The sequence below is a fragment of the Drosophila biarmipes genome, chromosome 3R, assembly GCF_025231255.1.
Source record: "Drosophila biarmipes strain raj3 chromosome 3R, RU_DBia_V1.1, whole genome shotgun sequence".
Lineage (NCBI taxonomy): Eukaryota > Metazoa > Arthropoda > Insecta > Diptera > Drosophilidae > Drosophila > Drosophila biarmipes.
The window spans coordinates 26,276,416-26,297,453 of NC_066616.1; the positions used below are offsets into that span (position 1 = coordinate 26,276,416).

Genomic DNA, 21,038 nt, shown 5'->3' on the forward strand with positions numbered 1-21,038 from the left:
GTCCAGTTTTGGGTCCCCATACTGAAACCCATTGGAAAGACGAAAATATTGAACATGAAAATGGGCTAAAATTTCGACCCTCTTAAAAACGAAATATTTGAATGTCGAATATTAGGGAATTCAACCACGAACTCATAAAGGTATCCCACTTTAAAATTGGACTCGAATAACTCAAGTTATGGAATATGGAAGTCCAGTTTTGGGTCCCCATATTGAAACCCATTGGAAAGACGAAAAAATTGAACATGAAAATGGGCTAAAATTTCGACCCTTTTAAAAACTAAATATTTGAATGTAGAATTTTAGGGAATTCAACCACGAACTCATAAAGGTATCTCACTTCAAAATCGGAGTCGAAAACCTCAAGCTATGGAATTTAGAAGTCCAGTTTTGGGTCCCCATACTAAAACCCATTAGAAAGATGGAAAAATTCAACATGAAAATGGGCCAAAATTTCGACCCTCTTAAACACTAGATATTTAAATGTAGATTATTAGAAAATTCATCCACAAATTTATAGAGGTGTCCCACATCAAAATCGGATTCAAATACCTCAAGTTATAGGACGTGGTAGTGTAGTTTTTGGTCCCCATACTGAAACCCATTGGAAAGTCGGAAAAAGCCAAAATGAAAATGGGCTAAAATTTCGACTCCATTAAAAACTAAATATCTAAATGCAGAATTTTAGGGAATTCAACCACGAACTCATAGAGGTATCCCACGTTAAAATCGGAATCGTAAAACTCAAGTTATGGGATCAAGAAGTGCCATTTTTGGGTCCCTGTATGAAATTCGTTGGAAAGTCAAAGTAATTGAACATGAAAATGGGCCAAAATTTCGACCCTCTTAAAAACTAAATATTTAAGATCAGAATATTTGGCGAATTCAACCACGAACTCATCGAGGTATCCCACTTTAAAATCGGAGTCGCATAACTCAAGTTAAGTGAACATGAGAATGGGCTAAAATTTCGACCCTCTTAAAATCTGAATATTTTAATGCAGAACTTTAGGGAGTTAAGCCACAAATACAAAGAGGTAGCCCACGTTTCATTTGGGTTCAAATAATTCAAGTTATGGAATTTAGAAGTGCATTTTTAGGTCCTAATGCCGGTAACCTCCAAATCATCATATTTTGTATTCCATTCTAGTTGGCACTTCAACGTAATCCTGTAGCAGCCTCCTCGCCAGCAGAGTAATAATAAATTTATTTGCCAACTCTCGCCCAGCGAAGTGAACTTCCCTCAATTTATGCCAATTTCAGCGTGTGCGCACGACTAAACCGTTTAAAAATTGATGCAAATTAAATTCGCTATTTTGCAAAATAGTGGTGGAAACTTTTTCCAAAAGCGGAAAGCGGACAAACAAAGCAGTCGATGGCCAAACAATAAAAAAAGCCACGTGGAAATTGGTAAAATTTAGTTTGCGGTCATCCGGCCACGCATGAAGTATTCATGGGACCTTCTCCACAATTGCAATTTCACGATCGCCCCTCGGCGGTCCCTGCGTGTGTGGGCGTAATGGTGCGGATGTGTGTGAGCGTGTGCGGTAGTATTTACTCCATATACAAATATATCATCCAAGTTTAAACTGCCGCAAAGGCTAAGGGCAATTGCTTTTGACAGTTATGCACAAATTTATGAGACAAAGTGCTGGGAATGGCGGGTGGTGGCTGGGGAAAGGGGCTCGTGGATGGGGGATACGGGGGCTAAGGGACCCCCAATCCAAAAAGGGGGCTTCCCTGGAGCATGCTTCTTTCGGTGGGTCTTCGGCTGACATATGCCGCTGCCTAAACTTTAATTGAGTGAATCTAAGTGTGGCCCACTCGCACACACTTAACCTGATTTCCAAGAAGAAAATCCCCCCATTTTCACATTTCCCCGACAAACACACGCACACACGTGGACATCTCGAGGTGAGGTATCAGAAATTACTTACAATTCAAAACAAACTTTTTGCGCACAGCAACCTAAATTTGTAAGTCAACAATGGGGCGAGAGAAGCAATCAGGGGTAAGAGTGGCCTAAGCGTTAGCCCCGAAATCCGAAAATGTCGCAGTGAAAAACTTGTGGAAAGCGGACCCAAAAAGAGGCAACTTCCGGGGAATGGGGAGGGGGTGGGGGAGGGTGAGGTGGACTCGAGGCATGCTGCAAAAGTGAAGAAAAATTGTGGAAAACTTTTGCTGATTTCGCCCAGTGCGCTTCATTTATTTCAACGATTTGTTGCCGGCCCAGCAGCATGAGAGAATCTCCAGCAGAATCTGAAGCAGAACCAGAATTGTGTCCAAAGAGCAGCTGTTTTACTTCTTGATGGGTCCGCAGAACCTCCGCCCCGTCCTCCAGGAACCCCTTAGGAATCCCCTCCACCCATGGCCATCCCACTGACTTTATCGCTTGAGTAAGTTGCCGCTGCCTTCCGTTTTATAATATTATAACGTGCGTTGTTTGTGCTTGAACAATTTTTCGGCGTTACCTTCGCCTCTGCTCTTATTGGAAAATTGCAAGTTGTCGCTAGGCGGCAGCAGCACCAAGAACAACAATGGACCATCCATTGTATATATATATATATATATCTAGGTGCCAGGAAACGAAAGGAAAGAAAGTTTCCCGGGGAGTTTGGGTCTCCAGTTTGAGTTCCAGTTCGAGTTTGAGTTCGAGTTTAGGTAAATACCTTGCAGATTCTTATTTGAGTTGCCCCGTTTGAGTTGTGTTCCAAGTTTGAACAAACTGTTTGTGTGCGGCCGGCTGTTCTATGATTCCCGCTATAGGGTTCTAGAGTTCCAGGGTTCTAGGTTGCCCCCCAAAAAAAAAGAGTGTTTGAGGACAGCCTGTTATCGTGGCAACTATCTGCCAACAAAGAAAGCCAAAATGTCGGCCATTTCGCAGAGCTAACAAAAAGCGCACAATTGCCGGGTCTATCTATGCGGCCATCGGCAAGGCACTTGCTTTTTATTTCGCTCGCATTAATTGCAAACTTTAATCGCCACAGCAGCTGCGGCTATTTTTAGTCAAAGTTCTTGCCCGAAATGGCCAGCAAAATTATTCGAATCTCACTCACTAATTGGCTTAAGCTTGTTGGGTATTAAAATACATTTGGTTTCCACAAAGAAACTTCCTGACTTATAGATATTATTTCCTATTGCTTGCAAATAAAGTGATTTAGTAGTTTAATAAACTAAACTTAAGGCTCTTCTTTCATTTAAGTAATATGGTTTGCTGCCTAACAGGTTCTAAGTAGCTCAATTACTAAAAAACATTAAATAATCGTTTACAAAGCGTTTGGTTTCAAAGTTTTTCAGCTTAGTAGAAGGTGTTAAATGTGTCAGGGATTTAATCATGCGAACTGCAATCATTAATCCGATTGATCGATTGATTTTTAAGTTGCATTTTAGTCGGCTGGCCAATTAAATTTATATATGGGTTTTTACTTCCTTTTTTAAAACATTTTTTCAAACAAAAAAGTTAATTGTTGTCAATTTGTTATCCTCCAAATGACTAAATTTATACATTTTCCTTCTTTCTTTTTTTTAGGTCGAGTGAAATTTAAATTACCGATGACATAATTTAATCTAATGCTGCAAAATCATAAAGAAGAAACTTTAACAAGCCAGCCATTTAAACAATACTCAAAGAGCCATAAAAAGAAGAAAAGAAAAATGTAGTTTTTTATGCAAATGCATAAAAATATTTTATTGAGTGGCTGAACTTTTTGCTGACTAAAATTGATTGTGTTACTTTATTGGATATTTAATTCTTTAAAGCCAGTTGTGTCGTGGTGCTTTATAGCCCGCACTGGTTAAAGCGAAACGATCAGGCAAAGTGGTGCAATTTTCGGTGGTTCCCCCAGTGGAAGTGGTCCATTTGCGGTTCCGTTCGCAGGGTTCATTCACTCGCCTCACCTTCGTGCTGCAGGACACAAAAAGGAAGGAGGACAAATGCATGCATAGGCTGCAGCATTTTCGTTTACGCTGCTCCTAAATTTAAAGTATCCTTCAAGTGCTGGCCCTACAGCCACGCCCCCTTTGCCACCGCCTGTCGCTAATGCCGTTGTTGTTGCCGATGTTGCTGTTTTTGCTCTATGCCGTGTGTGTGTGCCATGTGTGTGTGTGTTTGTGTGCGGCAAACATTTGCAAAAAGCGACACACGCTGCAAAACTGCACAATGAAGCTTCCTCCCATTCAGCCCCCCTGGAAAACGACCCCCCTTCGCCGGCGCCCTTCCCGCCGGCGCACATTGTTGCCGCTGCTCCTTGTTGCTTAACAAAAAGCATTAACACAATGCAGGCGCAGCATGACGGGGCCACGTTTCGGGGCCACATCCACATCCACGTTCACATCCACATCCACGTTCACATCCACATTCGCGTCCACATCCACTTGCATACTTGCAGCCAGAGTTGCAGTTGCGAGTGAAATCAGGAGCCAGTGGGCAGGAATGGCAAAAGGAGCTACCGGAGCGGCGGGAGGATCCTCCACGCGGGTCGTGTTATGTACCGATATTGTCGTACAGAGGGAATATGACACTGGCGGAGAACAAAGCCCTACGAAAATAGTCTTTTTTACCGACTTTTTAGTACTTAGTTGGAGGATTTTCCACTTTCAAAATATGTTGCCTACTTATGAGGGCTTTCTAAAGATAATAATGTAGAAACGTTTAAAAATGCTTTATAATGCTTAATGCTTAATGCTTCAATACATATTACTTTAAGTGTCCAGCCTGGATCTATAAAAGCTTTTACCGACTTTCAGCAGAGCGAGAGCCTGCCAAAAAGTTAAAAAGCAATGTATTTCGGTTCAACATTTTATTACCTGCACAGACTTTGAAGTCCAGGAATTTATACAACTGTGGACCAAGAACATCTATGTATATTCCGTACTTTTCATTGCTGTGCACACCTCAATAAACACGACATATACTATATATACCCCGTGCACCACATGAGTACCAGGTATTAATGTAATGGAGGTGGGCGGCAGGGGCGAAGTGAGAGTGCAGCTGTTGCCGGTGGCGTTGCGTGGGACTTCCGCTGAAATGTAACCACAGAACAAGGGCCCCGGGGCGCGGAGGGAAGCGGGGAGCGGTCGCTGGAAAACGCCGGAGATATAAGCAGTCCCTGCGGACGGGCTCAGATAAATTTGCAAGTGCACCGAAAAGAAAAGTGCAGAGTTAGAGTCCACCTAATGCTACCAAAGACTACAGGATTTCATGGGAAGCGTACGTTTTTTTTAGCAGGATTACTCTATGTATACGTTTTAAGTTTAAGAAACTTACTAAAAATGATGTATATACTTAAAGAAGTAAAGAATTTGGTAGTAGGCCATTTTATTTCCTAATAAAATGTTTATCTAAATAAATAATATGATTTAATTCTAGGTAACCATACTTTATCAAGAAATCCGAACAGCGATTTAATTATGGAATAAAAAAATTAAATTAAAGTAATTAATATTTGATTACCCAACCAGAATTCGTTCATTTAATAAACGTTTAAGGCCACATGTAGCAATTATAAAATGGTTTCCTGTATCGCAACAGGATTTCATTAAGATTTCCGGACCCAGCTTCAATTAATATATTAATCTCTCAAATCAATAAAAATAACCAATTAATCCAGGCATCTTCGACGCGCACTGCCATTTGGCCATCGACCGCAATGAACACATTTTGAGTGTGGGAACACGCTGCAGCCACAACAATTCTGGGTAGCATAAAATGCACAACCAATATTTTAATTGAACATGACGGACCTCAGAGCATTGGCCACTAGAATGCCACTCTCGCATGGAAGTTCGCTTTAATTGGAGCGGGGATTTTGTCTCTCTGTGTATTTTGATGACAGCCAGATGGAGATGGAGGCTAGGTAGCCTGGTGGTAGCCTGGCTGCTGCAAAGGGTAATTGCTAAGCAATTACCTTCTTGCCAAGATTAATGGTCATGGAGAAACTTGGAAATGCTGCCGCAGTGCTAACAATGACCCCAACACATGACAGCCTGGCTGGGATTCGGGCAAGGATTCGGTCGAGGATTCGGTCGAGGATTCGGTTGAGGATTCGGTCGAGGATTCGGTTGAGGATTCGGTCGAGGATTCGGTTGAGGATTCGGTTCCCGGTTCGGCCAAGTCGAGGACTTTACCTTTTTTTTTAAGCACTGCTTTTTCTCCCCTTTTTTGAGGCATGGCCCTGGGATAAATGAGGGCGGCACGGCATTAATTAGATGCACAGTGGGCGCGGCCGAAGCGTGTGTGTTGCGCCCCGCTGCAAAAAGCGTCGAATTATGCAAATCGCCGGCGCTCCTCTGCCAATTGGCGGGAAAAAAGACCAACACAACTGGCTTTTTCACTTGGCGTTTGTTTGTCTTTTAGCTGATTTTCCACTTTTTTGGCGTGTAACTGCATTCTGACCTGGAATTTTTTTGTAATTCGCACCGGATATATGCATTTTCAGGCATGTTTAACTGCATTCCCAATCGCCATCCTAGCCAATGCAATCCAATCCAATCCAATCCACGACGACACCGCAATCACCACCGCTGCTGACCCAGCATCGGAATCGGAATCTGCTGCTGCTGCTGGGGGATTCCCCCTCTCGGTTGCCCACTGCGCTTTACATAAATTATATTTCCGCCGGAAAAATTAACATTTTTATGAATTTCCTTTCACCAGTCGCGCATTGTGGTGTCGGGTAAAAAAAAAAAATTAAAAGAAAAAAATGAAATAAGAGGGAAATAACCAGGCAGCGAAACGCAGTTCGCCGGAGTGGGCGCCATGTTCAGGGGGGCGTGGCGCTGCAGCAGGAAGAGGAAGAGCCAGGAGCAGCAGCAGCACGCACACTGGCGCCAAGTTCTCGATTCTCAGTACCAGTTCTCAGTACTCGGTTCTCGGTTCTCGAGGCCTCCTCTCAAAAGCCCAGCTCCCCAGTGAGTGTTTCTCGCTTTTTTTTCTCCCTAGCCCAAGGAAAGTAAAGGGGATTGCCATGAGGGGAAAACTGCGAACTGCGAACTGAAAATGAAATGTTGTTATTGAAATTGGCAAAGTTTTATGTGCGCACTTTTTACATAGAAATGTGGCCATGACTTGCTGCCGAAAAATGTTCCCAAGTCGTTGGCTTCGGCTTTGGCTTTGCCTTTTGCCTATTTATGCGCGCCGAGCTTGGAATAAAGCGATTTGCCTCACTTTTTGTGGCTCTAGCTTTCGTTTAGCGGGCTTGTGTATGCCATTCAGTATGCCATTCAGTATTTTTTTTTTGCTAGTGATATCCGCACATTTGCGCCAATGTGCCGGCGTTGCGTTGGTGTAAAATGGCATAATACGGCAGCAACAACAACAGCAACGGCGAAATAAAGTGCCAGGAAACACATTTAATATCTACGCATAAAAATAAAAGTCTGGCAGCCGGCAGTGGAAGTGACCAAACGAAGCCACGACAGCGGCAGCAACAGCAGCAGCACAGCAGCAACATCAGCACGGCGGCAACAGCAACATTAAGGCAAAGTAACGGACAACGGCCAACGGACAACGGACAAGGGGCAGCGGACAGGGGGCAGGGGGCAGGGGGCAGCGGTAGAAAAGGACAGTTGAGCCGGCGGAGAAAGCAGAAAGGACGATGTGGACGTCGTCGGTTGAAGGTCTTGTTTATTACGCTCGCCTAGCCAAATGCAAAAATTTACGGACCGATGCGTGCAAACTGTACAAACTTAAAAAAAATAGTGGCCAGGACGAAGGAGGAGGAGGAAGAGTGGCAGGAGCACAAGCAGAAAGCCGGAGAAGCCCGAGCTGCAAATGAAAAAGCGCCGGCGAATCGTGGCAGCGAGCGCAGCAGCAGCAACACAGCACAGCAGCAACAGCACAGCAGCAACAGCAACATCATCAGGAGCTGGAACAACTTCCAAGCCAAAGCTTACATGCACTGGACAAAAGAGGGTAGCAAAGGTGGCAGCGAGGTGTACACACTCGTATTTGAACAAGTGCGGTCAAAATATTAGCACAAGAGGTCCCGAAAGCTCAATGGCAGTTAAGAAAAACAGAGGCCATTATCACTTGATGTTTTCCATGAACCTGAAAAAAATACTGGTCGTGTGGAATACTTTTACTTTTGCGAAGCTACAAATTGATTTTAAAGAATAGTCCACGATACACCATTGACATTTGGGGTTTACGCGTCGTATACTTAATATTGTCATATGTTACCATTTTAAGAACTGCACGTCATAAAGCTTATAATTGTAATTCAATGTGTGGTGAACGTAATTTATTACTTACACAATTATTCAATTTGTCCTGTATATGGGCAAAAGCTTATCATTTATAATTGCTTTTTACAATTATTAAAGTTAACATCCAATGGCTTACCGGTCGTATGCGTAATACAGGCGGATACTTTGTTATAAAATCTATATTGAAGCTTGCACCCACAGGCAATGCATAAAGTTTTTCTATATTTAGATCGAAGAGATAAAAATATTGATTCACAAATACTAGAGCTGTTATACGGAGCAGACCAAATTCAATTTAAATGTTGATTAAAGAGTGGATTTTACAAGTCTGTACCCAAAAATATGAGTGGAGTGTGTAAGCTCGTACACACACTTGCATACTGGAAATTCAATTTTAATTTAAATGCGGAACAAATACACACATTCAAGTCAGCACGAATGTAAGAACGTAAGAGCCGACACACACAGAAACACGGACAAGCTGCACCTAATGGAAAAAGATTAGCCGAAAGCAACAGCAATGTGCAGGGTTGGCTGGGATATTTGCATAAACCAGCTCGTATTCAATGTGTAATTCCGATAATTAAGGGAAATCCACTAGATACCAAGGGGTCTCGAAAGGCAGCACAATGGACAGGGGACACTGCACACCCGTTTCTCGCAGTGCAGCTTTGGGCCAGGCCAAGCGAAAGAAATTACGCAGAGGCGAATAAGATAAAAGGGCCGAAAGTGTGCAAAACAAGGCAAAAGGCGATCGAGGAAATGCAACAGAAATGAGAATTTATGTTTATGAAAATATTTTTACCCCCCCCACCGTGGGCTGCCCTTGCCGCATGCAGCTTATGAATATGCATGCGAATGGTGTGGGGTGAATGGAAACAGGATGCGGAAGTGGCTGGCAAGAGGAAGAGGCAGCGCAGGGGCAGAAGAAAAGTGACGTTGAGGTGTATATTTATTAGCAGGCTGTGCACAGGAAGCTGCTAATGTGCTTGCCGCTTTGACTGCCAGGCGGCGGAGCAATAACTGCCTAATGGTCTGTCATTTGTCTCTCAGCGAATGGGGGAGGTGGGAGTTGGGTGGCCTACGGTATAAGGCCTCCATCAAAGCAGGGATGTCAGTGCAGGGCCTAACTGGAACTCATTATGCGGCGGCAACCCGCAGAGCTTTGATTAGCCGTCAAGGCCTAAATAATTTAAATCGAAACTTAGCCTTATCCTTAGCTTTGCAGCTTTCGCCTGCGAGCTTTAAGCTGCGACAAAGCTCTGTCGGCTTATGGTAACTTTTTATGGCTACGCTATAAAAAGGTCCTTTTCTATTCCCCTAGCTCAAATATCCCTACTTAAAAATTCCCAAACAGACTCAATTAAATATCCCTAAATATCCTTAAATATCCTTTCAAACTTGAACTTAACGCACGTTAGCACTTCTTCTTTTCCTTCGTTGCTCCTTTTTTTTGCCTCTCCCGCTCCTTCTGCCACTTCCGGTCCTGCTGGAGATTGAGTCTCTGGTTTTGGCATGGCTGGAAATACATATTTAATAATTCAAAGTTGACTGCTATAAAACCTCAGCGGGTGTCCGTATTTCAGGGCGGTAATTTCACATTGTTCGGTTTGCCAGCCGCAAGGAGCAGAAAGCAGGAGCTGCAACTGGAGGCCTGCCAAGCAGGTGGGCCCGCACAAATTTCGCCTTTTTGTACCCAGTATGCGTAAATCTTAGGGTAGACTCGCCATCGTAAATAAGACTTCTAATGGTTGGGCCGAAAGACCTTTCATGTTGAGAGTTTGACGCAGGAAATGAACTGTGGAATAAGTTACTTAAAATAACTAATGGACTCACTAGTGTTGAGATGAAAAGATTTAATGAAAAGTTACATTATTTAAATTTAACAAAAATTTGAATTTTTCATACTAATATTAGATTGTCATGCGAATGTCATCTATAGGTGACATTATTGAAATAATAATAATTTGTTTAACCAGATAAGCGATCTCATCACATTTATATTTTCCTAGTTGCTACATTGAATCATCCATCTAATTTCCAACTAGCTCTATTCGAAAAAGAAAGGGGAAATGGAAAAACCTTTTGAGTACCGGGTATCTGATGGTCCGTTGGACCGTCGCGCGTAGGCGAGGTCCTAACTGGTTTTTGGTTCGGGTTCGGGATTGGCTTTGTGTTAATGTGAGAGTTTACTTAGCCGAACGCTCTGCCTGCTTTAAGGCCATTGAGCCGGGGCGCTTCCTGGGGGAAATTAACCTCCTGCCGGGGGGCAATTGTGAGGAGCGAGTGCTCCGTGCAGTTGCCTTTCAGCTCGCTTTGTCAGTCACACTCCGTTTCCACCTCATCTGACCCGCCTCCGTTCGCTTTGATGATATGGATCAAACGATTTTGTTTGCAGATTAAACTACATGGTCCGACACCAGCTCCTCCGGAACTCCAGCTCCTCCACGTCCTCGTCCAACTCCAACTCTAAAATGGAGCCCAGAAAAGCAGTTAGCGGGAACAATCGCGTGTCGCATGCGAGGAATGACAGCCAGTGCCAGAGGCTCTGGGATTCGATGCCATTCTGTGGCAATTGCCGCAAAATGCCTGCCACTTTGCACTTTGCACTTTTGTGCACTGCCACAAAACTTAAATTGAGCCGAAAACAAACATTCTGGCTGGCTAAATCAAACAGTAGTGCCGGCCCACTACACCAAGCGGACCAAAAAGAGACCAAAAACCCAACCGAACCGGGCCATTCATTATCCGCACTTTGATTTTAAAGCCAGTCAGCAAATCACTTAAATCTCTCTTGTGCAAAAGTCGTGGCCAACTTAAATCGCATGATAAATGTTTTCCTAGGCCCCGGTAGATACCCTCGTTTTCGATTGGGAAGAGGTATATCGATTGGTTTGGCCCTTGGCTGCTCGGCAGTGGTGCTGGGTATTTGATAATTCAATTGCTCTAGTTTCTGGCTACCATCCGTTGTATATTTAATAGAATCTTTTGCATTTCTTATGTGTTTCCAAGTGTCAACGGGCTTCTAATTTGATTTATGACCGACAGAGTTATGCCCCAATAATAATATCGAAGATAAACTTTTTTCCCCCCCTTGTTTATGCCGGACTAACGATGACTAAGGCCTTTTAAATGCTGTCGAAAGATGTCTTTGTCTTGGCCAAACTTCCCTGTGTCTCCGTGTCTTTGTCTCTCGGCTCTGGGTCATAAGTTATGCATGCCAGCTGGATGAAGAGCTCAAGGAGGAGGGTGCCTGGCTAAGGTCCCTTGTCGGATCCTAATACCTGATAATCAATTGCTAAATGCTGGCTAAATAATTGATTGTTGTTCCTCCGCCGCTCGGCCAACCAATCAATCAAATTTGGGGCGCTGCTGTTATTTAGCTAATTAGCAAATTAAAAATCCCTAGTTCCGCGCCACTTTTCGCCACGTTTTAAACGCGCTTTCCCTCACGAGTTGCAGCATGAAAAACTCATTAGTAATTAAATGTTTTCCGGCGCGTCTACGCCCCGTAGTTTCTCAACACTGTCTGTCCTTGTCGCTCCCTGTCGCCGTCCCGCTTGCTCCTTTGTCCCGAAAGCCTGTCCCTGAAGTCCTTGTAGTCGTCGTGTTCGCACAGCCAGCACTTCCGCACTTCCGCCCGCCAATGGTTCTGGTTCCGAATCTGCTCCTGCTGTTGATTCTAGGCTCCTCCTGCCCCCTCTCGAACCCCCTTTCCCTGCGTCCTTTAACTGTCTCTGCTGCTGATGACGCACACACACTCCGCCACACACACACACACAGCAACACTATGCCAGACAGGCAGCCAACAGGACGTATACGCACTTTCTACCTGCTACCTCGCATCGCAAGGCGGCATGTTGTTTTCCGCTTTGGCAAAACTTTGCCGGGCTGGAAATACTTTATTTATTGCCTGGAAACATCAATTAATCATAATTGATCAAGTGATTTTTCAGCGAGACAACCCTAGAAACACTTTTACCCAAATGAGATGCTGCCTATTAAGGTCATAACTTATGTGTGCCGTTGAATGTTTTGATCACCTGAGGTACTTTAATTATTCGAATTCGTAATTGAATTTTCTCTATGCAGCTTCCTAACTTAATTAAGAGTGGCAAGAAGAATGGGCACTGGTGGCCTGCAGAGCTGAAATGAATATAAAGGTGTCTACGTGACAACCATGCATGCAGGTCTTCTTCTGGCTTCATTATGACAAGTCGATGAATCATTTGACAAAGGACTCAAGCCGTGATTGATTCAGTGCCAAGGAGCTATTGTTGGTTTGTTCTGTTGGATTGAAGGATAGATTTAAAACTGGAGTGCAATATTTTCTTTCGACAGAAACTTTAAAAACGATTGCGTTTTTGTTATGGCCGAATGACTTACTGTTTTCGGCATAAAATATTAATTTCAAGCAGTCAAGCGAGCTACAAATAAAATGGCATTTTATTGAGAATTTTATTGTGAGTTTAACAAGGTGTGCCATTGGTTAATCTAAGCTTTATTTGTTTCGTTTTGACAAAAATATCTACTCCTTTAAATGAAAATCATGGTCAGGACTTTTAGTGAACAGCTTTCGGATTTTTTGGTGCAGTAAAATAATTTGTTTCGGCCACTGATTACAAAACAAAACAACAATTAAAACTTAAAAAAACACCTTATAACGTTTTTATATATGTATTTCAAAAAATATCCCTTGATTAAGAAGGTTATCCCTAATATAGTAAGTTCATCTGAACATAAGAAATTGGTTCTTAAATTGGTTCTTTTAAAGCTCTTTCTGAAATGTTAAAAAATCCAGAATGGTTCTTTTCAAAGTGCCTGGAACATGAGAATTGCCACATACCAGTACTTACTTTTCAGTATAGTATTTAACCACAACCATTTTTGTGAAAATACTTCTAAGCCTGTGATTTATTTGTTTATTATCTTTTCAATATGTTTGTGGGCCCAGGAGGTGGGTATTTGATAGTCGCAACCCAATCCTCTGGCCTTTCTCCTGACATTGCTGTTGTTGCTCGGCGCAGCGTATTAAGCCCGTAAACAAGTCTACAAGCAATGGCTCCGGTTAAGGCAGCGCCAAAGGCTACGGATACGGCTCCGAATACGAATACGGACTGCGGACTGCGGAATACGGACTACGGCTGTGCCAGTGGCTGTGGCTCCTACTGGGCTGCAGCCCTGAGCATGATTTGTTACTGACAGCGTCTCAGGCAGCAGCAGTAGCATCGCCCGGAGTCGACGAGGCTGGCTTTGATTTATTTCTCGTTGTACAATTTATGAGTGAAGGTGAAGCGGCAACGGCAACAGCAACAGCAACACTACAACCGGTCCAAGGATCCCGGGCTACAAGGATTCCTCACCCAGCCGGACCCTGGCAACTCAGTGAGCTGAACCCGAGATGCGTCCTTCCAAGGGGTTATGTTCCGGAATCCGAGGAGGCAGTGGCAGGGGATGGAATGGGTTAGGGACTGCGACTGTCAGGCAGCGCGTGTTTCAGATGCGTAAGATTCCCCAAAGATTTGCGAAACGCCGGGGGGAGATGAAGATGAAGGAGCCGGCAACCACGACATGCTTACACGCCCATGTAGCCAGCATTTCTTCCCGGTTTAAACCCTCTCCTTTTCGCTGGATTGTGATGGATGCTCGCCTGCCTTGGTGGTGCCTTTGCCAGCCAGCTCCTGCTCCTGCTTCTGCTTCTGGTCCTTCGAAGGACTCAGGGGGACTCTGCTCTGCGGTTACAAGGAGATTGGGCCAGCGAGGAGGAGCTGGCAGCCCTTGCGTGCAGACCCATTAGCGGCTGGGTACGTCTTTTATTTCAATTACCACCACCTTATGCAAAATTCAGCGAACACTTGGCAATAAGGAGATGCGTTATGCGGCTTGTTCCTTCCTTGCGAGTCCTTATTTCTCGTCTCCTTCCCTGGCCATTACTCATTGTGTGTGCTACTTTGCCTGCTCGGCGGCGCCTTTGAAGCTGCCGCAATTGTCACCGAGTTCCCTGCATTCACAGTCACACTGAGGTACTTATTCCCGAGTTATCCCATTGTGTGCCAAACTTTGTCCAAGAACTTCAGCTGTAATTGCCGTCGAGGAGTGTGAATTATGCACGCTTCAAATGTTTCAATTACCCTGCTCCGGGCACACCTGTCGACGAGGCAGTCCTTAATTCCTGGCTGCCCGAAAATCGAAAGTGTCCTGCCTTTGAAGTTCCCCTGTGTCAATGCCTGGGGCCAAGGCCCCAGCCACACCATATATATACCGATGACCCGACCTGACCTTATCGTTTTTCAATTACCGCTCGAACCCTGGCCCCGGCCCCGGCCCCGACCCCGGTCCCGACCCCGGCTCCTGGCAATTAAGCGCCATAATCCAGCATCCAGGATGTCAAAGTCGGCATCGCATTCACCAAGGGCACAGATAGGCGCCCACACTCATATCACCATCAATCATGGGTTGGGTGGAATGAAATTGCCCACGATTCATCATAATTAATCTAGATCTCGCCTATCTATTATTAAGATTAAACATTTATTTACATTCGTTACGGATTCGATTCGATTCGGTTTCTCTGTTGCAGATTCGATTGCTCGCCCTCTGGTATCTCTAGGTATGCGATCGTGTGCACATAATGTATCTGCTAGATGGCTCTATATGGCCACATATGCACTTTCGACCTATTTACTTAATTACGTATAAAAATACTTAGAGACTGAGCCACAAAACACAAACATAAACAAAAACTCGATTTACATATTTACAAGACAACGCGACATCGACGTCGTTAACCTCCATCCAGCAATTTCTCCAAGGGGGTGTTATCCCAGGCATGGGCATGGGTATCGTCATGGGCGGTGGTTGTAAGGGGGGGCGTGGCCTGTAACGAGATGATGACTACGACTCCTGAGCTGATGGCGGCATTAAAAATCAGCGACTTACCCGGCTCCCGGACTCCCAGGACTCCAGACATCGAACATAAGTTGCCGCTCGACTTTGGCCGGGCTTAGAGGGGTGGGCGGGCCGCGAGGGGTGCGGGTGCCCGCAGGACGACCAGAAGGACCGCCAGGAGCAGCAGGGGCAGGGGGGGCAGAGCCAGCCTCGACCCCAGTTCGTGCTGCATGGCCGCGTGCTGCTCACTCTTAATGATATGCACAAAGACGCTGTCAGAATCTGTTGGGAAATGGAAGGGGGGTGGCGAAGGGGGTTAGGAGGTAGTAAAATAATATTATAAAATCATTACTCCGTAAGGACGGGAATTCAAATATTTAAACTAGCTTATACTGCGAAAAAAATGATTTTTAATAAAATAAAGGGAAGGGTATGTTACCAAATTACATGCATTGCATTATAACTGATTGAGAAAAAATGTTTGGGATCATACAGATGAATGTTTGTATTAAATCCAGAAAGCTATTTTTAATTTTTTATTCATCTAAAATCTTGGTGATTATAAACTGTAATATACCCTAAAGCCTCAAAAGGATACCAGACAAATAAATTCATTGTGTTTACATTTTAAATTTACTTTAATTTACATTGTAATATTTCAATTAAATTGTTTAAAAATGTATTAACAACTGAGAGCTCAAGGCCTCGTTGCAGCCCAACAGAGTTTAATAATAAACAACATAATAAACAATTGAATTACTTAAATGTTCAATATCTGATAGTTAATTTATGTTGTTTATGTATGCAACTACTTTGCGTTAGTCATGGGCATACATAAATATTTAACATGCTGTCGTTAGTGGCCTGTTTAAAAAGTAATTAAGTATTTAATGAAATTAAATTTGCGCTGTAAAACTGACAGATTCATCAAGGGTTAATTGGATTCAAAATTGCATTTTCGGTATTGGCTTTAATGAAGGACTGCCTAGTTTAAATGCAATTAAGCAGGAAATTTTTAGAGACTCACTGGAGTTGTCCGCGGAGCAGGTGTAGTTCCCGGAGTCCGTGTTGAGGACGCGCGATATCACCAGGTTGCTGGTCTTCATCTGCTGCTCGGACACCACCCGGATGCCGCCCCTTGCAGAGTCGCTCACCAGCTCCGTGTCCTTGTGCCACATCATGTGCGTGTAGGGTCCCGGGGCCTGCGGAGCGATGCACGTCAGATTGATGTCGCTGCCACTCTGGATGAACAGCTCGCGGTTGGCCAGGATCTGGGCCTTGGAGGCTGTGACAGAAACAGCACCGATTTCGATTAATGGGTATGTCAACAAGTTGCCCATGGGAGCACGCTGCCCCACTCCCTTTGCCATCCCCAAAACCCAGGCTCCTCCATCGTATGATGTTCTGGGGTGTTTGATAAACTAATTTGTCAAAGTAATCCCAGCTCTTTGCACCCTCGGGCTGCTGTCTAAACGGAGATGTAAACATCGTCTACATGGACCTACAAGACCGCCAATCGATTGAGATTCAATGGGGGCAATGGAGCTGGCACTTGGCAGGAATTTTGATTCAATAATTATGGTGCCTCATGAAGGGGAATTTACTGGTGGGGCTTATGATGGAGTATTGACTTCTAATCGGATTCTAATGGAATTTAATAGTTTGGAAAGTTTACACACAGTTTAATGTAAAGGGGGAAACCCTTATGATTTTAAACGAACTTATGGGTAGCTGGAAATTAAGATAGTTTTCTGTTGGTCATTTTAGCTGTATAGCTTCTCAACTTAATATAGATGGATACTCACTCACGACGACCAGCTTGTAGGCCAGACTGATCTTGGGCTCCGTGGACACCTGGCACTCGTAGACGCCCGCATCCCTCGGTTGCACCGAAACGATCTTGAGCACCCACTCGTCGGAGTTGTCGATGTGCCGCGCCAAAAAGCGCTGATCATTTGTGTAGGTCATGATGCCGATGGTCAGGATGTGGAGATCCCTCTGCCGGATCCAGGATACCGCCCGATCGCCCAGGTTACGCACCCGGCAATGGAGGCGGGCAGTGGTGCCCAGGGCGGCGATGATCTCCCGATCCGTGGAGTTGTCGAAGATGGGATCGAGGGCATCGTAGTTATCTGGTATCAGATTGGACAGTTCCTCGGCGGCGGCCAGGTGACCTACGGATTTTAAGGAAAATATTTAGGGATATAAAAAAAATGTAAATAAATATATTCGTTTACTGTTAAAACCTTAGGATATGAATAAATGTTGAACTACCCATTTCTATAAGTCTGGAAAACTGTTTACAATCCAAGATCCAATTTCACTTTTAAACACTCAAGCATTCATAAAATATTTACTGAAACCCCATACCACATCGCATTTACACAGATATCTTCATTGTACACAAAGGGTTCCCCTTTCACGAGTCTGGAAATCCGACCTGCCCATTAAACAAGCCCGGCTAGTTAATTCAAACAGCTGTATCTGAACGTCAATCTGAACGTATTCGAGTGCATTCCAGGGCCCGAGCTTGAGGCAGACAGATAGATGGACGCAGGAAGTGTCGGGTAGATAGACAGTCGGACAGCCAGACAGACAGATAGATGGATAGATAGATATGCAGACAGATGGACGGCCAGATGGATGGTCGATTGGGTGGCTCAATCCGCTGGTGGGGATTGCCTCAGCTGGCGGGGCATCAGCATTCATTTGATTAACGAGTAGTTGTGCTTAATTTATGCCCCGGCTTAAGCTTGCACCATCTCTAATACTATTCCCATTGCTATTCCTTTCGGAGCCATTGCCACGTTTATGATCCATCGCTGGGCGAACAAGTGATTTATGTGGGTGGTTCTGGGGCTTCTGGTGGCGCTCGGGCCGCTCTGCCATTGCGATGTATTAGCCAACTAATGCGCTAATAATCCATGAGTGCCTAAACAAATACAAACACAAATACAGCTGGCCATGGAGAGAGGGACTGGTACTGCGATTGGTTGTGGATTTGTGGATGTGGAGTGGATAAACACATATTGATTTATAGGCCGGGATCCATTGTGTGCGTGTGCTACAGTGTGCCAGTGTGTTTGGCAAATTTAGCTATCAAATATCAAGCAATAAAATGACGTTAAACACTTAATTGAAACTGTTGCTCCACAGCCGCTGGCGTTGCTTTCGCTTTTGCTCTTCGGCCAGGCCAAACACTTCAGCCTGAAATTGCTTTTTATGCTGGCCGCAAAATAAAAAACTCCCGCCCACACACAGCCACCCACACACACACTTTGCCCCATTCCAAGAGGAAATATGTAACAACATAAAAATTTTTAATAAAAGTTGCGTATTTACATACAAAGTGCGGGGGGTGGCAAGTTGGAAAATTGCCGGGTCGAACCGCAACCGCAGCTTCAGTGGCCATGGCTAACGCCTCTCCAGAACCCTGCTCTCCACGGTCCCTCTTGAAAACCGAACTGCAGTCCCCCAAGCGAGCCCTAAACTGAGTTCAGGTGCCATAAATTACAAATGAGCAATTGCAGCTGCTCCTGGTCCCCTGTTTCAGGAACCACACTCGCAGTCGGGAGATGCGAAATAGATGGCAGCATAAACAATTTTGGACAGCTGGGAGTGGAGATTACCCAATTCAGATCCCCTTTGGAGATCAGTTATCCATTAGGGAGCGGGCTCCCAGTTCAACTGGGGGAGCAAATTGGAATTTAACTTTTTTCCAAACTGCATTAGAAGTTTGGGGTGTTTAATTGAATACATACGGGAACATATGGGAAGTTTTTAACAAAAAATGTGTGCCAAAAAAGTACAAAAAAGCTTTTCATTGGGGTGATAAAAGACAAAAATGTAGGAATCTTTGTGTATTTGTTTACGGTTAGCAGTAAATTGTTAATAAGAATATTTAAATAGAAATAAGGATAAACATATTAAATGAGAACGTATGATTTTTATTATTTTTAAAAAGGAAATATTTTTTAATATACATTAATAAAGCTTAATAAAGTTTTCTAAGAAAGGTAAATTGAAGAACATAATTAGCTGTGCTTCAGCTTTAATCAGAAGACGAATGTTCTTCATGTGGTGTAAAATATATCCCACAACTTACATCCCAAGCAAACAGATAAGATTTTGAGCGATGAACCTTTTCCTTTTTTTAAATTTTAGGTAATTGCGCTTTAATGATTTGTGTGAGGACCCAAGAAAAGGGGGTAAAAATAAATACTAAAATGGTTTTATGCCTTGCCCCCACTTAGAGATCAGTGGCCCTGTGTAATCCCCGCCATATCCCCAATTCTAATTGGAATTGCTTCGCACTCCCCATTTCCGATTTCCAATACCATCCTCTTTGGCATCCTCATTTATTATGCCAATTCTGATGCGACTGCCCGGCCTCCGACCCCCGAACGGGCTTAACCCTTTGAGTGTCGTCTGTTGTTTGATTAGATTTAAATCCTTACTCACCGAAGTATTGGCTGGTGCGCCGGCTCTGCTTGTCGACTGGAGCGGTTAATCCCATGATCACGAGCAGCGCCATAAAGTATTCCACCAACATTTCATGCGCAATTTGTGGGGCTCTCGAATTACTTATAACTGCAGCCAGGACGAAAGGACCAACGGATGGTGGGCGAGAAACAGAAAAGTAATTAAAATAAATGATGGCAATCGCGGAACTCGACTCGACTCAATTCAACTCGTCGACTTGTCTTGCTTCGACTCGATAGGCAACACACAAAAGAGATGAAGACGAAGATGAAGGACACTCCTGCTCCTTTCTCCCCCCGCCCACAAATGTGGAGAAACAATAACTGAAAAGGGATTAGGCTGTGGGCTCCGTCTTATCGGAGCTCCGGAAACCGCAGCACATTCATTTAAACTGATGACAAGACCGCAATGCGGTCGAGTTTTCAATCACCATGACGCCCACAGGACAACAACGAGATGAAGATGTCCTTGTGGGGGGGAGGGATGGTCGTTAGAGGGATTCCGGGAGGAGGGATTCCAGCTTTTGGTAATTTCTTCATTACACACTAAGCTGTCCATTCAATTGCTTCTGGCCAGCGGAAGAGGAAAAGCAGCAGCGTTTGCCTCGCCCGCAGGCAGCAATTTCGCTCTGGTCACGTTCCGATAATACACTTAATTATATTCGACAGGGGGGAGGTGCGGTGTGCGGTGACATAAAGGGGGAAATTGTAGAGGGGGACGGGGGGTCCTTCGGCTACCTTTTTGGCTAAGAGCGGACTAGATTCGATGGTCGTGGTCGAAGTAAATGTAGCGCGAACTGCGTGCCGCCATCTCATGCGCAACGTAACGCATTCGAGCGCGCTGCGTTTAAGTCCTTTGCCGCGGGGCACGGAGGTCCTTTCCTGTGCCTTACGTAACTTCCCCTTACGCTACGTAAGCAGCACTCATCCCGCGAGCCTTCACACCAGCACGCAACTCGAAATCAGTCACTCCAATGACGCGATTCCAATTCCAATTCCGATTGAGACGCCAGATACGAAAGCCAGCCGAGCAGGCCGACACACGACGAGTCACGGTTCGCGGGTCACGGGTCACCGTTCACGGGTCACAGTTCACGGGTAACGGGTTGCCACGTTTCCGCTTCCGTTTCAGAGCGCTCGCTGCGTGTGTGTGGCTTGAGGCGCGGTAAACAACTGAACGGAGCTGCTCCTGCGAGTCCTCCAACAATATGCAAATCTCCAGGAGCAGCGGGAGCAACAGGGCCACCAGGCGCCGGCGCAGCGGCAACATGTTGCAGCAACATTTATTGGAGCCCCATTGAATGGTTGGCCTCAGGCCCGAGACCAAGTAACGGCCCATCGGTGGGCTAAGGCCTGCTCCTGCACGGTCCTTAAAGTTCATTGGAGGTGCGTGGCTGAATGTGCTTATGAAATATTTAGCAGGGTGCGTTTGATTTGTGTCACAGATCGACTGAAAAAAAA

At 44.7% G+C, this 21,038-nt stretch overlaps 1 protein-coding gene across 1 annotated transcript; it reads right to left on the minus strand.

The window, feature by feature from the left end:
• Nucleotides 1-14,720: 14,720 nt before the first annotated feature.
• Nucleotides 14,721-20,731, minus strand: LOC108024865 (V-set and immunoglobulin domain-containing protein 10). The gene is made up of 6 exons (XM_017095007.2): nucleotides 20,316-20,731; nucleotides 19,558-19,686; nucleotides 16,902-17,270; nucleotides 16,124-16,381; nucleotides 15,148-15,378; nucleotides 14,721-15,085 (listed from the first exon to the last, which is right to left on the minus strand). Exons 2-5 carry the CDS (start codon nucleotides 19,646-19,648, stop codon nucleotides 15,212-15,214), a joined length of 885 nt encoding a protein of 294 aa, XP_016950496.1. The 5' UTR covers nucleotides 19,649-19,686; nucleotides 20,316-20,731; the 3' UTR covers nucleotides 14,721-15,085; nucleotides 15,148-15,211.
• Between the last annotated feature and the right edge of the window lie 307 nt (nucleotides 20,732-21,038).